At 39.2% G+C, this 16,806-nt stretch overlaps 1 protein-coding gene across 2 annotated transcripts in view; it reads right to left on the reverse strand.

The window, feature by feature from the left end:
• Positions 1-16,806, reverse strand: part of PRKG1 (protein kinase cGMP-dependent 1) — a 529,338-nt gene that overhangs the window by 70,829 nt on the left and 441,703 nt on the right. For both annotated transcript variants that reach the window (XM_075505445.1, XM_075505444.1), the window contains exons 8-9: positions 14,009-14,074; positions 1,601-1,675 (exon numbers count right to left, since the gene is read on the reverse strand). In XM_075505445.1, coding sequence (XP_075361560.1) covers positions 1,601-1,675; positions 14,009-14,074 — 141 coding nt within the window. The remainder of the gene's footprint in view (positions 1-1,600; positions 1,676-14,008; positions 14,075-16,806) is intronic.

Consider the following 16,806-nt stretch of genomic DNA (forward strand, 5'->3'; position numbering starts at 1 on the left):
AATTTTCCAACACTTTGTAAAATGCTTTGCATAAGCTGCTACTGGCATTAAATGACATGTTTTCAGCTGGTACTAATAGCTAATATATACAATAATATATATTTACCTATAATATCTAATAGCCAATTATCTGTGGCTATAGCGCTATGTCCATTTGACTTTGCATTCTGTGCCCCAAATACCTATTTTCTGGGATGGTAAGAGGCTGATAGCCTCCTGCCTTTTTAACTAAGTCAACAAGAATTTTAGGGAACTGAAACATTTGAAGAAGAAAGCTTACATGTTTGATTTGGGGCAGGAAAATATTATTCTAAACAAAAATGCAACCCTGGAGTACCATCTAGTACCTTAAAATAAATTAAACATGATTAAAAATGTATTTCAAGTATCACTCAAAGATGATAAAAAAGAAAATACTCTCTTAATTTGTGGGTATGTTGCAATATTAGCAAGTCTTGCCCAAGAAACTAAGTTTCTTGGGATGCATATTTACTTTCTGAAACAAACAAACAAAAAGTTATTTTTAATCAACTAACTAATTAGGGCTTCTCATTTTCTCTCCACAGAGGTGCTGAATTCCTTTGTTATACACTATTTCAAACCTCTCTGGTTTAATGAGAAGTTACTATATATAACTTAAGAGCAATCTTAAATTTAGATGGCTGCAGACCACTGATTAACAGTCACACCAAGCATTTGACTTTGAGAAAACACCTAACCCCTTCTTTTATGTGGTAATAAAAAAAAAAAAACACCAGAAGAAAAGTAAAATAATTTTGTAAGAGGAAAAGTAAAATAATTTTGTATAGAGCAACTTCAGTTTTCTTTTAAAGTACTTTTGCCTTTGATTCATAGTGGCTTATATTCAGTATCCCTCTAATCAGAACATGTTCCTTTTCAAAACCTTTATGTTGGTATAGCATCAAAGTACAGATACAACAAAGTTTTCCTATTAAAAACAAATTCTAGATCAAGAATGAATGAAGAGTGGTTTTTTTTCTGGAAATATTTTAAAATACACTACAGTTCACTTCCAAAAGGAATGAATACTTATAGTAGGACTTCAGATGAATATATTGCTTCACATCAAAGTAGTTCTAGTATTCATTAAAAAATGACAAACTCAATTTCCCATTCTTTGTCTCAGAACACATTTTGACTTTGTGAAAATGTCTGACAGAGTTCTCTAAAGAAACAAATCATATTCAACAATTTCCTTCGTTACCTGAGCTTTCCAGGATCTGTAATTTCTCACCTTAAAATATTTCAAGAGAATTATTTTGCGATAAATTTTGAAGATCCAACACTTCTGTGGACTCAAATATTGTGATTAAGACAGACCTTGGGACCACTCATCTCTGGGCACTGACCTGAGGAGACCCATCTCCCTCTGGTCCTCCCTTATTCATGGAGAGAACTAGGGAGACAGAAAGAGGCTCATCCAGAGGAAAATCCAGAGTAAGCACCTAATTCACTACTTTAAAAGCAGTTTTATACTATTGTGTTGAGAAAAAAACATTTTTTTTTTTAATTATAATGATGTATCATCAAAAAAACCGAGGTTAAGGTTTTACGCTGAACACACCAAGCAGACACTTACTTTGCTTTTGCTTCTGCATCTTCATAGGCTTTATTGGAAACGTCATCTAGGCCGCCAATCAGATGTTTGAAGGAGCTGTAAAAACGAAGGGGCATTTTTAGAGGAAGAGTCTCCATTTGGGAGCCAAGCAAGCCAACGCAGCTCTTCAGCAACAACCCGGAGCCATCCCTCAACACCGGAGATGGCCATGACTGACCAAACCAGGGCCAAGGCCAGGCATCTGCTCGGAAACACAACCTCAAACACGCTGGAGAACGGGTGGAAATGCAATAACCAATGTCAAGAAGATCCAAACTTATTAATCCACCTTTTTTAGGGACTGAATCCCCTGCAATTACTGCTGAAGTTTTCCCTCCCTCCAATATAAGTTTTAGAGTAAATCTGTCAATGTGGCTGTTAAGTCCCATCATGGTGACCACCATCTCCCTGTCCTCCAACCAGAAACCCTGGAAATCTCTCTGTTTTTGAAGTGAAGGATAATCTTTATTTCTGTATCTCAGCTTTCTCATCTTAAGAGAAACAGCGACCAAAAACACAGCAGAGAGAAATAAAATGAGGGAGGAAAAAAAAAAAGCAGAGAAGGAAAAGGAAGTGAGGGCAGAAAGGCAAACAAATTGTCATTAGCCAAATTGCCTAATGACATTTAAGAGGAAATTTGGCTTTAATTGGGTTAAACTGAGTAATGACAGGGTGAAATGTTAGGACTGCCTGATACACTCAGTGCTGAGCTGTCTTCTGTACAAGCTGTGAGTAGCTTGAGCAGTCCCCTAACATCATCCTCTGTCCCAGGGGAGATACAAAGGGCATAGACATATTGGAAAAAGAATTAGAAAATCTTTTTATATCGTGAGTGACTCAAACAAATGGACGCAATGACCATTTGATCAACTAACAAGCATCACTCCAGAGAAAAAAAAATTTAAAAAATATAACTGTTATGTCTTTGGTTAGTAGTATTACACAGTGTTAAAACTAAATAAGAAATACAAATTGAATATTTTTAGTAATTTTAATAACTGAAATCAATTAACACTTATAACTGAAAATATTCCAGGTAAAAAGCATAGTTCCCTACTATACCTTTTCATCATTCCCAACATGTCTGTCACACACAGGTTTTCTTTTTTCTAGAAAGAAAGTGCCATGTGCAAAATGAGAAAAGAGTTTGGCTAATTTGCAAGGATGAACTGCTGAAAACTACAGTCTCTTGACTAATCTCTGCTTTAACGTCAGAGCTTCAGAAATGAAAGTCCTGCAGTTCCTCTGGCTTCTCTATGTTTCTGACACTCCTGAGGCACTAAACATAGAGCTGAAGAACAGAAATGGCTATTAAGTAGTTGAAAAAAATTAATTGAAAAGTTGAAAAAATTGAAAAAAAAAAAAAAAATCACCATTTAGGACCAAACTTACAAATTTAATAAGAAGAACAGAATATTTAATATGGCCCTCTCTCAACAAAGACTTTTAGGATGAAAGAGAATTAATGCTATTCAGCAGGTGAGGAAAATACAGGGCAGGTTAATAAAGGTTTGCAGATCATTTGCATTTTTACCCCTAAATCACTTGGTTTCAGATCACATGACATTATATAGGATAAAGAGCCACAAATGAAAAACCTGCTGACCAAAAAGCTCCAAACCCCAGCTGTTCATGAAAATACACCAATGAGCAGAATTGATCGACCTGATGTATTTGGGTTGAGTGGAGGGCAGCTGTGGGAAATGCAATATCCTGCGACATATGAGGTTGACTTCTCCTGCGACACAGGGTGACTTCTCTCTCCCTTTGGCCTCAAGCGTGATGAAACTGTTCGGACCGCGCTTTGCCCAAGCACCTTAAACATGCTGTATGGCCTTAAGTAGGTACTTAAGTGTCCTGCTGCATCAGGAGATGCCTGACCCTAAGCAAGGTACCCCGTGTGGACATGGCAAGCGGGGACACAACTTCCAGAAGAACGAAAGGTGGCTTAATTATCTTGCTTTATGAACAGCAGCTGGAGAAAGCCATATTTTACTCATTATTGTAATAAATATGAGGCAAGAGGTCACAGTTGGGAGAGCTATTTATACTGGTTTGGATCTAGAGCTGCTTGCCGTAACAGGCTTTTCCAGCATAGCCTTTTGCATAATTACAGTCATCACCGCTCTGGAAATATCCTCTGCCCACACAAATTCCCCAAGTTTTCCACTTTGTTTAATTCATAATATTTTAAATGACACAATCTAGGAAATAATTTACGCAGCACGTGGAAACCAACGGGAACTCATTCCTGAGGTGGAGAAGGCAAAGACCCCTTTGACCCTGCATAGAAATTGTGTTAGGGTTTTTTAACGAGCCAGGCTGTAATTTTCAATATTAAGACATGTTAATCACCAGAGTATCTTTTGGACCCAAAATTCCTTATTCAGCAGTGAAATTATGAAAAATTCAGCTCATTCAACAAATCAAGATTTATCTTTCTTGTGCTGAGTATGTGCCATAGGATGAAGCCAAACCCTTGAAAGATGACAGTGAAAGCAAAGCAAGATGCATATGTTAATGATCACTTGCACCACAAACAGATATTTAGGCAATTAAGCGAGACACAGTAATACTGTAATTCTCCTGGAATGCTGTAAGACATGACCTAAAGGCTTAAAATGCAATTTAAAATAGCTAGGCTTGGTTTGCTTTCATGTGGTTAGGAAATGTGGCAGGGTTAAACATTCAATATTTTTTTGGCAATGCAAATAAATCTTTGTATAGTGAAACATATAATGTTTCACTATACAAGAAGCAAGGGCAAATACAAGATACAAGGGCAAATAAGAAGAAGTCACTGAAAGGAGTAACAACAGTTTGTCTAATATCCTTAAGTTTTTATTAAAATATCTTAAGCAAGACTTAGGACTAGGTGAGATTTTGAAGTTGACTGGAGTCACTTTTTGATTGCCTATCTCAACGCTGTTGAAGTTATCACCTTGGTCTCAACTTCCCCAAGAATTTAATCAGAAAACTGCTCATTTTTTTCTCCACGTAGCCTTCTCTATTCATTTTTTCTATTCTCTCCTCATAACCACTTTTCTCCATGGATAAACTTCAGCCCAACTGGGAAAAACTGTAAAGCAGCAAAAACTAAAATCTCCAATGAAAAAGCTCAGCTTGTATAGGGTCAGTCATGCTAGGATAATACTTTTTTATTTTATTTTTCTCCAATTTCCATTGCCAAGAGGGTCGATACAGCAACCTTTCTTGACACCTCATAGTTATCCCCATCACAAACCAAAATCAGGCTTTCAAATAAGGACAAAAACCTAAAATCCAAATTGAAAAATCTGAAAATATCTGAAATATCTAAAATGTTTCCTTAAGAAACCCTGTATCATCTTGATGCATGTAACCAAAGAAGACAATAAGCAGAAAAAACAGCATTTACCACTCAATATCTGCAAATACCATGCAGTTTTGTAGCACTACCAGTCTCTGTCAGCAGCAGCTGTGCCTTGAGTTTTAGTGGCTCTTATCCTTCAGTTCCTCTCTCTAACATTTGCATTAGGCAATTCTGTACTCCCAGCACCCATAACATTTATACCTGGTAAATCTCAGCGCTCCAGGAAAACACTGTTATCAACATAAATAAATTATACGGAGGAAGAAATCACACATAAATAAAAGATGAACCTGAAGCAACTTCAGTGTAAATATTCTTACAGTTCAGGAGACTCTATGAACATTTTAAAAAACTTTTTCAGGTTCAAGAGGTACATGTAAAAAAAAAAAGTTTAAAAAGTGGCACTGACTTCTCTCTCAGTGCCAACGACGATCAAAATGATAGGAATGGGTTTTGAACCTTTTCCTCCTGTTTTATATCCATACAAAGCAGCTACAAGTAAAGTTTGTCTGTACGTGTTTATTCAAATTGATTTACAAAACAGATGCTCAAGGTTGTCCTGCTTGTATCTACACAATTTTTATCAGAAGATGTTTTATAGAAAACTTCCTAGAGGACCAATCCATCAAATCTAGCATATCATAATTGTTAACTTTTCCCCAATCAGTCCAACTGTATTTCTGCAACAAATCTAATAACCTCTCCAGGGAGCCTGAAAATTCACTAAGCCGAACCATGACGGGGCCAAACTTGAAACACTTTGGAGACACCAACATTGTGCATCTCCCACAATTAGTTTCTTCCTAGAGGATGAATTACTGCAGTATCACAATGGGAAATACTTAACTAGCGATAGTCTCTATTTTATTTCATGAGGGTCTTAGAAAGTAATAGATACAGAAAGCCTATGAACTATGAAGAAAAATTGCTCTTGCAATTAAAAATTAATAAAAGACATCTGACAACTAACAACTGCTATAAAATATTAACATGTTTACCTAGATCATACATTTGATCAGAAGAAAACTGTATTTTCCAATGAGCTGCCTGGCTCCCTAAGTATCCAAAGGCTTCTACAAGTTCCTTGAAATGGTCAGATGTATAGTTCTACAGGTCCCATGAACAATATGTAGATTCTGCTGAACTTTTCAAGACAACTTCCTAAGTCTCCCAGTTGGGTCTATGCTTCACAGTTGGCAGGAAGAACATCTCCTTCCCTCTAGACAGTTTGGCTGAATCAACCCAGTCTTACCATTAAGCTTGAGCACGGAGAAGACGCCAGCCTGCCCGGTGCTGAGATGCCTTAGCAAAGCTGTCATCCTCATTTGATCAGCCTTGTCACCGTCTCATTTTGCCTTCCCTGTTGGGTTATGGAACCTCTTCTTCAATGACAGTGTGCATGGACATGTTGAAACTTTGAATATGAAGTGAAATTCCCTGACAATTTTTCCTACTGATTACTAAGCTTGTTTCTTTGAAATACACCTGAACAAGTAGGACTACACTATTTTTTTCTGGAAAGATGACAACTCTTAATGTTATAGCAAATAATCTATTTGCTGTCATAGTCCTCTTCCTTGGGTGATCAAATGTAATGGTACTCCCAATGTGGTCACTGTAGAGCTTGTATGACTGCACCACAGCAGTTACCTCACCTGGAAATCTCACCTCTGACACTCGCTTCATTTTCAATAGGTTTTCTAAATACTGGTACCGATCTTAAACCAACTAGTCAATTCTCTTCAGCCGTTCCCAAACACAAACTCCTATAAATCCCTATAAATAATTTCCTAAATGTGTTGCCTTTCTAAGATAGAGCTTCTAGAAAGAGATTTCTAAGAACTGAAGCCCATTAGATGAAGGAATCGTAGGTGCCCCTGTCCAGCTGATTTCCCAAAGAGCTCCTTTAATTTCTCAATATTCCATTTTTAATATTAAGAATCAGATGTACAGACCTACTTTTAAAATTATTTAATTTAAGCTAAATCAACAAATTATCATTTCATCCAAGGTTATCTTCCATGGTCCACCCATCACTGCTTACCAAAGAACAACCCATGACTTTGTGTTCATCACATGCCAAAAACTGCTCCAACCAGCCCTGATGTTTCAGTGACCACTTGCTACACTACCCTATTCAGGAATATCTGGGATTTTCCATTTTTAGTAGCAATTATTTCTCCCTCTTCTCTGGAAATTTACAGTCATTTATAACAACACAGGTCCTGAAATCTCTCCTTCCACAAAAACTTTTCATATTTATGCAATTCATATCTAAACACATCCATATCCAAACACATCCCAGAGTCCCTTCACTACTACTCCTTTACTATCTTCTTGAAAGCGATTTTGATCTAAAACACATATCCATGCTGGACACCTCGTCCTTATTAGGTTCCAGTCTATTGAATCCCTATGAAATTAATCCCTATTACCTTAATCATATTTTTCTTCAGCTGTGTTTCATGTGTGATTGCTCCTCCATCATATTTCTGTTATCTCTGCACAAATTTTTGCCTTTACTCCTGACACACAACATGCCTTTCTGTTTTCAGGATAAGCCCATGATTCCCTCTGCTGGGGGGGGGTGGGGGGGGGCAGTTTGCTCTCTCCGGATCCTTGCACAATCCCCAGTTTTGCAACAGATTCCTTGCAGAATTTCCTGTAACAGCTGCAAAATCTCCCTTCTTCGCATGGTCACAGCCTGGATTTCTTCACAGGTTCCAGTTCTTGCCTAAAACTAGATGTTCCTACTTGCTTTCTCATCTTCAGTAACGGCCTGCTGCTTATGTTCATTCCCTGGCACAGCCAACCTCTTGCTTTATGCTGTTTTTCCCTCTGCTAGCTCATGCTTCCCCCCTCTTCATGATCATTACCTTTGAAGAGTCGTGGTTCTTATCGAGACATCTGCCATCCACTGATGTCTCAGCTGGTATCTGCAATGCTTCAGGTGGTGTCTGCAATGCTTCAGTTCTATGTGCATCCACTTCTCCATGTCTTCAAAATCAATCCAAACTCCAGTTGCAACCCAAACTTTCATGTTTTCTCCTCCATGAACTACAGCATGTGATATGTTGTCTGTACACAGCTTCCAGCTCCATGATCACATGCACTGATCTTCAGTAACTTCCATTCCCTGAATAAATGTACTTCCCCTGCTGCTATTAACTTACATGCTGTTACATTTTCTTCCTTCCTATTACCTTAAAAGAACACACCACACCTTCCCTGTTTTCTGCTCCAAGTTTACTGACTCCCACCACTTAATGGCTTCTTACATCTAGGTCAAAATGGTATCAACAGACTGAGCGAAAGTGCTCATTTATCACGATAAACACTCACATTCACGTTTCTTCTATGCTACACATGCTATTATCAGAAGACACGATACAGAGTCTATGTGAAATAGTTCACCTAGTTTAAAAGAATAACTAAATTAAAAGTTCAATGCTAAGCCTGTATATTCTTCCCTGTTCGGTTCAGATTATTGCTGAAGGACACCTTCCTAAAGGTTCACAGAGTCATAGAATCACAGAATAATTTGGGTTGGAAGGGATCTTTAAAGGTCATCTGGTCCAACCCTGCTGCAACAAGCAGGGACATCTTCAACTAGATCAGGTTGCTCAGAGCCCCGTCCAACCTGACCTTGAATGTTTCCAGGAATGGGGCATCTACCACCTCTCTGGGCAACCTGTTCCAGTGTTTCACAACCCTCACTGTAAAAAATTTCTTCCTTATATCTAGTCTGAATCTACCCTCATATCTAGTCTGAATCTACCCTCTTTTAGTTTAAAACCATTACCCCTTGTCCTATCGCTACAGACCCTACTAAAAAGTCTGTCCCCATCTTTCTTATAAGCCCCCTGTAAGTATTGAAAGGCCACAATAAGGTCTCCCTGGAGCCTTCTCTTCTCCAAGCTGAACAACCCGAACTCTCTCAGCCTTTCTTCATAGGGGAGGTGTTCCATCCCTCTGATCATTTTTGTGGCCCTCCTCTGGACCTGCTCCAACAGGTCCATGTCTTTCCTGTACTGATGACTCCAGAGCTGGACGCAGTACTTCAGGTGGGGTCTCATCAGGGTAGGAAGGCAGAATCACCTCCCTTGACCTGCTGGCCAAGCTTCTTTTGATGCAGCCCAGGATACGGATACAGTTGGCTTTCTGGACTGCGAGAGCACATTGTCAGCTCATGTCCAGCTTTTCATCCACCAGTACCCCCAAGGCTGCTCTCAATCGCTTCATCCCCCAGCCGTATTGATACCAGGGGTTGCCCCAACCCAGGTGCAGGACCTTGCACTTGGCCTTGTTGAACCTCATGACGTTCACACAGGCCCACTTCTCGAGCCTGTCCAGGTCCCCCTGAATGGCATCCTGTCCCTCAGGCGTGTCAACCGCACCACTCAGCTTGGTGTCATCTGCAAACTTGCTGAGGGTGCACTCAATCCCACTATGTCATTGATGAAGATATTAAACAGCACTGCTCCCAATATGGACCCCTGAGGGACACCACTTGTCACTGATCTCCATCCAGACATTGAGCCGTTGACCACTACTCTCTGGATGCAGCCATCCATCCAACTCCTTCCCCAGTCTATCCATCAAATCCATATCTCTCCAATTTAGCAAAAAGAATGTTCAACTTGCAGGTTGTTCACAAGCAATATTTATTCGTTCACATGGGAGTGAAATGCAGCATAATCTGATGTTAAGCCTTAGCAAAGTCAGCTGAAATTTCTCCTACAGCTTGGTTGGAGCCTGATGATCGGCTTCATCTCACCTCCTGCATGATGGAGACTGCTGATGAAGCCAGAGATTGTTAAGGACAAAATCCCACTGAAATTCATTATTCTAGTAAAGGAAGGGACTTAAAAAGATAATTTCAAGATGGAAATAATGTCAATGTTGTCCTTCATAACAAATATTTTCAGGACAAGGACAAGTGGGAATAAAATGGCTTAAAGTCTGTGGGACACATCAAATGCTTGCTGCACTGCAGGTTGTTTTCTTTGTTAGATCACAACTCTACTCATTTCTACATCAGAAAAGGATGATGAAAATCCATTGTTGCAAAACACGTCTACACAAATTTGCAAGAAATAGCTATACTCTTTTTGGGTGTCTTTGGGGTGTTTTTGTGACTGTAATGGCCTTCTTGTTTCACAAGGAAATGAAAAAGCAAGGCAGCACCGACATCGTGAGAGTTTGGTAATTAAAGACCCATCACGTTTGGCTTTCCTCATAGTATTTTCAACTCCCACTGCTTCACCTCTGTAGCATTTTAATACATATTTTTTTAATTTCAGAAATGATTTTAGGCAAACCATTTCATCTTTTCATCCTTAAGCAATGTCCCATCTCAAACCCAGCTCTCACAGAGCTTGCTTGGTGGCCTGGCTGATCCCTACAAAGAAAGTTTCCTGTATTATTACCCTCAAAATCCTCCAGCAACTAAAACAGCCTTACAATTGCTCATAATATTGCCAAATCCAGAGACCAGTCTTCCATCTCTCTTAGCAATAACTTGCTGTGATACCAAGGTGTGACTCTTACAGTTCAAGTGTTAACTAGATGGGAGTACAGCAGCCGTATTAGCAATGTGGCTCTCAGGTGTCCTGTGGAACAATTTTTGGATATCTTGGGAAGACTTTTAAAAGGAAGCTTGAAGAGTTATTCTGATGACAAGATAATGACAATGGGTAATATTAACCCCTACTGGCAGTAAGACTGAAGTTCTCCAGTTTCTCAGAGAAATGGGTTGACCATTAAGGAAATGGTATTTTCCCATAACTTGTTCTTTGAAATTGCAACACCAATTTTGCTGAAATGTTTCAGATTGAGACATGCACACAGAGCATGAAAATTGCTGCTTCAGTAGTTCCATCTGATCAAGCAAAGAGCTCGTCTTATAATAGAAAATATTAGGCAACATTAATGATATACGTCACTCCTCCTGTGCAGAACAGCTTCTGACTGTAGGTAAAGCTGACTTCCAGTTTCCATTGCTACTTTGCATATAACTCAACATAAACATTTACCATGATCACTGTAACAAACCAAATGTTGTAATATTCTGTGTATCCAGATATAAAGAAATGCTATTTTTCCTCATTAATGAACAGCATCTCCACAATTTTTCAAATTTACAGATGTCTTAGTAGATTTTCTCCATATTAAAATTAGCTTCTACAGTTATCTGCATACCTGTAAAATAATAATCTAAGAGAAGAGCTATGACAAGAAAGTCAGAACTGGTCAGGACACAGGACAACCTTCCTTGAACTATAAATAGTGCTATAAATAGCATTACTTTTCTTGCACTATAAATAGGATTCTTACAAATAGTGTTACTCTGCTACTAATTGCAGAACATTACTAGAATCTCTGGTATAGATTAACTACAGCCTCATCAGTTTAAACTGAAATTGTACTTCCTTACTATTTCAAGGGCATTCCAAGAAAAAGGCACAGTAGGCAAGGAAAGAAACAGTCCGTAAAATTATCAGTAAGGACTGACTCTGCAATTACTAGTTATTTGGTTTTTTTTAAATGCTTACAGCGCAAAACAAAAACATCCCTTGCAGAAGCATTCAGAAAAAACGCATAAATTACTTGTTGCTTTATATTTCTCTGAATTAATGCTTGCTAAATTATCTAATTCTGTACATTCTTCTTCTCTTTGTCCCACGGAATGATAAGGAATAACAAGTATTTTATCTACCAGGCTACCTTGCTTGTGTATGTGCAAGAAAGCCACTCAGCTGACAGTCCTGAAGTTCACCATCTGTTTTCAATGGATAGACCATAATTTTTTTAAATTGATCATAACCAAACTAACATATCAGAAGACCTAGGATTTTTGAAGTATTATTCCCTAGTTCAGCCATTACAGAAATCTAGATTTCTAGAAATGAAGGACTGTAAGAAATCTCAAGAGATAACTGGATACAAAACACTTGCATTAAAGCAGGATGGAGTGTATGTAGATCATCTCTACAAGATTCTCCAGCATCTCTCATATATCTCATCAGAATATAAAAGGGGCTTCTGAAGTCACTCCTAACCCAGCATCCCACCTTTGACGGTGTCTTGGATCAAGACTATGTGCCTGGGGAACAGTTCAAGGACAGAGCAACCATTTCTGATATTTGCTTCAGTACTCTCCTACACCTCTCCAAAACTTCCAAGCCCAGAGGTAGGTCCTACATATTTAATAAATCCAATGGATTTCTTTTCCTTTTGAACACTTGCAAACTCTTCTCATTTTCCTGTAGCTCTGTGAGTAATGCCCACGTGAAGAGCCGCCTCCTTTTGGCTTTCACCTCCCTCCTGCGGGTTTCTTTGGGTTCTTGCACTGGGGGAGGTAGTGAAAAGTCAATCCCCATTCATCCTACCCATGTCTCCCATGGTTTCACAGATCTATACTACATTCCCTTGGAAGGATTCCCGTGGAAGATTTGTCTGTACCTTTTGATGGTCTATGCCAGTGCTTCACTGCCCTCACAACTTGAAAACCACCCCAAGAGTCATGTTGAATTTTCAAGGTAATGCTAATTTTTTTAATCCCATTCCCAACAATTGTAGAGAGCAGTTGAATTTGCAGCACTGTTTTCCGGAGTCCAGGCATTTGTTTTCTAGATTAAAACCCCTTAATTCCTTCAAGCTCCATATAGAAAACCTTATATTACTCTTCTGATCTCCTCTATCTCCTTTCAGCTGCAGAGCTTCAAGCAGGGCTAAATCCTTTGGACGAGGGCTCTCCATCCCCACAAGTGACAGAATAACAACATCTTGCTTTAACAATTGCCAGAAGCTTGATGCCTTTTGTGACATTTTGCTGACATGAACTCAATCTGTGTTGCACATAACGCCTGGATCCGTTTCCACAGTAATGCTATCTCCCCGTTTATTTCCATTTTGTCCTTCTGTGCTTCTTAATTTTCTCCGCCTGTCACTACTGAGTTTTGTCTTGTTGATTTAGGGGGATCTTCCCTCTACTTCATCAAGGACTGTGAATGTATTGCTCAAAATTAAATGACCTCTCTGGAGAAAATTATCAAAGGCCCTAGTTAAAAACTGTAAAAGGTGAGAACTGGAGATACACCCCATCCCAAGGCAGGCAAATGACGTACTTATGTGAGAGACTGAAAGAATTAATGTCTCAAACATTGTGGTGAGGCGAGTCACCGTTTGCATGGCAACGGAAGGGGCCGGCTAGCACAGGACGTGGAGAGCGTATCAGAGGACGTGCAGTTCCATGTTCTGATGTACCTTACATAACGACTTACCATATATGGCCAGAGGTCACACAGAGTTTATCTGAGGAAGGGGCTGACGACCACCGGAGAGACCCCTTACCACCACCCCCCACACGGGCACCTGCGCAGAAGATTGAGAACCTTCTAGGACCAGAACCATTTAAGTCCTCAAGGGGCATAACCAGAGGCAGGGACTAGAGTATAAAAGACACACCTCCAAGGAACCAGGCACACGCCCATCACCTGTCATCATCGTGGGATCCAAGGGTGGTGATATGTCTCTCTCTCTGCTCCCCCCTTTCCTTCTTATAAATGTTCCAGTAAGATTCCACCATTGCCAACCCCTCTATGCTTTCCCAGTTTTCCAAGTTGATGCGTTCCATCTTCAAGTTGTTCCCACCACAAATAAAGTGCCTCACTGATCGTTTGGTGGTGTTTCACCTTAATTTAGTCCGAGGGACTTTGCAAATCTAAGTCACTCCCAAGTGGGGTGGAGAGGGACCTGGCAGGCAAACGCTGACTCTGCCATCTGGCTACACTTATTGTCCTCATAACCCTTAGACATAAACCGTTGACCAAGTCTCAGACTAAGCCTGGATCCAGCAGCACCTAGACTCCTCTCTGAGAAGGAGTTTAGAAAGCAAGGGGGTCCTTTCTGAACCTCCTGACTCAACGGGACAGCCACCTCTTTTCCCTTAGCCACACACCAGATGCAGGCCTTTCACATGACATATTTGGCATCATGATTTTCCTTCCCCCCGCCAGTGGGACATGACAACTTACTCTCTGTCAATGACCAGACAAGTTACTGCTTCAGCTGCGATGACGTTGGCCGTTCTGACATCCTCCCTGAAAGAAAAAATACATTTCTTAAGTAAGCTGTATTATTTTCATGACCATCTTTTTATTTCAAAACATATTGCATTCTTAAAGCACTCCAAGAATAAGTTTCCTGGTTTCACAGCTTTTTCCCTGTATTTTCCCTGTATGATGTTCATCATCCGTACTGGCCTCAAGCACACAAAAGCTAAAAACCACGCATGAGCAGAAAAAGAGAAACAAGTTGCCCTTGTAAATAACACATCCAGCCATGTATCAGCCCATGCTTTTCATCTGATTTAGGCAAAGTCTTGTTTCTCACTATGCACCTTTGTGCATAGAAACAGTTTTATCAAAATATTAGCTATTTGCATTGATTTATTTATGAACATTTAGACTTCTGCTCCTGTCCTTCTCCCCAAAACCCTACATAATATCTGAATGTTTGGATACATGCAAATGGAACATGAAGCATCCAGTTAAGTAGGACATCAGTTCTGCTACTCAGAGCAGGTACAATGTATATGGTAGGCTATAGGACTCGCTATGCATTTGCTATCTGAGCACAGAGGAGGCTGGGACTGTGCCTATAAAAGGGGCCTGATTAGGATGGAGCTTTTGAAAGGTCTCAGCATTAAAACATTGCGCTGGTACTTTCCACTGACTTTTCAGAAATTAAAAATATTGCACTCAGAATTTTTTCTGTATCTTCATTACCAAATGCTTTGTCTCTCCCTGCCCCACTGAGAATTTGGCCATGGCCAAGCCAAGCTATAAAATATGAAGTTAATTCATCCTCATCAGACCAATTTGGTGTTTTGTCAGGTTTATAGAGATGTCATTGCATTTTCTGTGTTGGCCAAACAAAAGCACAGGATTCAGAGTCACTGTTTTATTCAGATCCACTCCAAACCTTTCCACGTATGAAGGGTATGTGGATTACAGGCAAAAGAGACCCACCTCTTTTAAACGCACCTAATTCATTTAGACTGGAAAACCACTCTACATTTCCACTGAAGTAGAAAATGTGATTTAAAAATGCTGTTAGAAATAGCAGGTCCCCTGTTTACAGACTGGAGATATTAAAGCAGTAATATAGTGAAAAAAGTGTGGTGCATGTGCAGGAATGTGCACTCTCCCTTTAAGGTAATAATTAATTAACTTTAATTACTTTTGAGCTATCTTTAATATCTTTAAAACAGAGCAAGCAGAAATATAAATGAAAGAAACATTAATATTCAAGCCTATATTCAAGTGCTGCCTTTGAGTCTATTTTCAATGAAATTAAGTGTGTATTAGTGCTAATTTATCCATACGATAAACAAAATTATGGTAATTTAAAGCAAGTAGAAAGAAGTGGCCTAATAGCAGTAGAAAATTATCTCTATTAACTTCTAAAACTTTGGTAAATATAGCGAGGATAAGGAATGATAATATTTAATATCCCACAAAGTTGCTGTAGCCAACTTTTGCCGGTAAATTAATACATTAAAATTAGTATGCAAACTTTTTGGTTGTTCATTAATTCCTGTTAAAACTTAACGTATTTGTCCCATTATCTCAGATGCCTTTCTGCCACAAAAATACAGTTTACACCTTTATAGTTATAGATTATAGACATGATTATAGTTACCATATTACAGTTATATGATTACAGACAAGTAAAATACAGCTATTGGTGGCTTAAGTTCAAATATTTTAACTAAACCTTAACATTAGACATTAAAATGCACAAGTAACTGTTACAGTTTCCACTATCTTGTACTTAGTACATCCTTTTAATCAGCATGAAATTAATGTAGAACAAAGCCACTCTCCCAAAGGGCATCTCACTTAGCACAAACACCTGAATCAGAGGGATGGCAGGGTTTTTGTAATGCAGAATGTCACACAATTCTGAGGTTTCCTTATGTTCCACACAAGTAGAAATAATTGATAAGTCAGGAAAAAAACAGTTTTTTAAAAATGAATCATAAAGTGGCTCATATATGAAGTGTTAAATCAAGAAATCACTATCTTTGGCTATCTCCAAAGCCATCCTGTGCATCCTTGACTACAACCCCCCCCTCCGCCACTGCTCCAGAACCCTCATCCCGCAAATACTGAACGAAGGAACCAATGGGGGAAACCAGCTTTCTGTTTCCACAGCCTAAATCGATTGTAAATGGGTTTATAAACCTCACATACTCTCCTGTTAGGGCGTGTTTACCATTCAGGCTGCAAGCAGGATTAAAAATCTCATCAAGTTTCTAAAAACAGAAGGAAAAACTCAACGTATTTTCAGTTCTATACAAATCTTAAATCTTTACGTGCATCAGCTGTGAAACACAAGACACAGTCAGACTTCCAAACACTGCCAACACCTCACGTACACTTAAAAATGACAAACATACCTAGGGCCATGCCACTGATTTACGCATTAACCTGTCACCTTCAAGCAAAACAAATTGTCAGCCCCTTCTTTAAAAGGTAGTATTTTGACAGGTGGCCACCAGCTACAGTACATGGCATTAAATGCAACAAGTCATTATTAGAAGTGCATGGCATTAAATGCAAAAGTAGTTAACTGAAATGAAAGGCATTAAAAGCAGCGAGTAATTATTAGACGTGCATAGCATTAAATGCCACAAGTAACTATGTGAAAGCCTTTCTTGTGAGCACTGACTCGGACACTTTCTGGACTTCATCACAGGAGTACTCATCGCTGCTCCCCGAGAAACAGCACTCTTCATCAGAAGAATTGCCTTCACTCTCCGAATACT

This window comes from Mycteria americana, chromosome 6 (genome assembly GCF_035582795.1).
Source record: "Mycteria americana isolate JAX WOST 10 ecotype Jacksonville Zoo and Gardens chromosome 6, USCA_MyAme_1.0, whole genome shotgun sequence".
NCBI lineage: Eukaryota > Metazoa > Chordata > Aves > Ciconiiformes > Ciconiidae > Mycteria > Mycteria americana.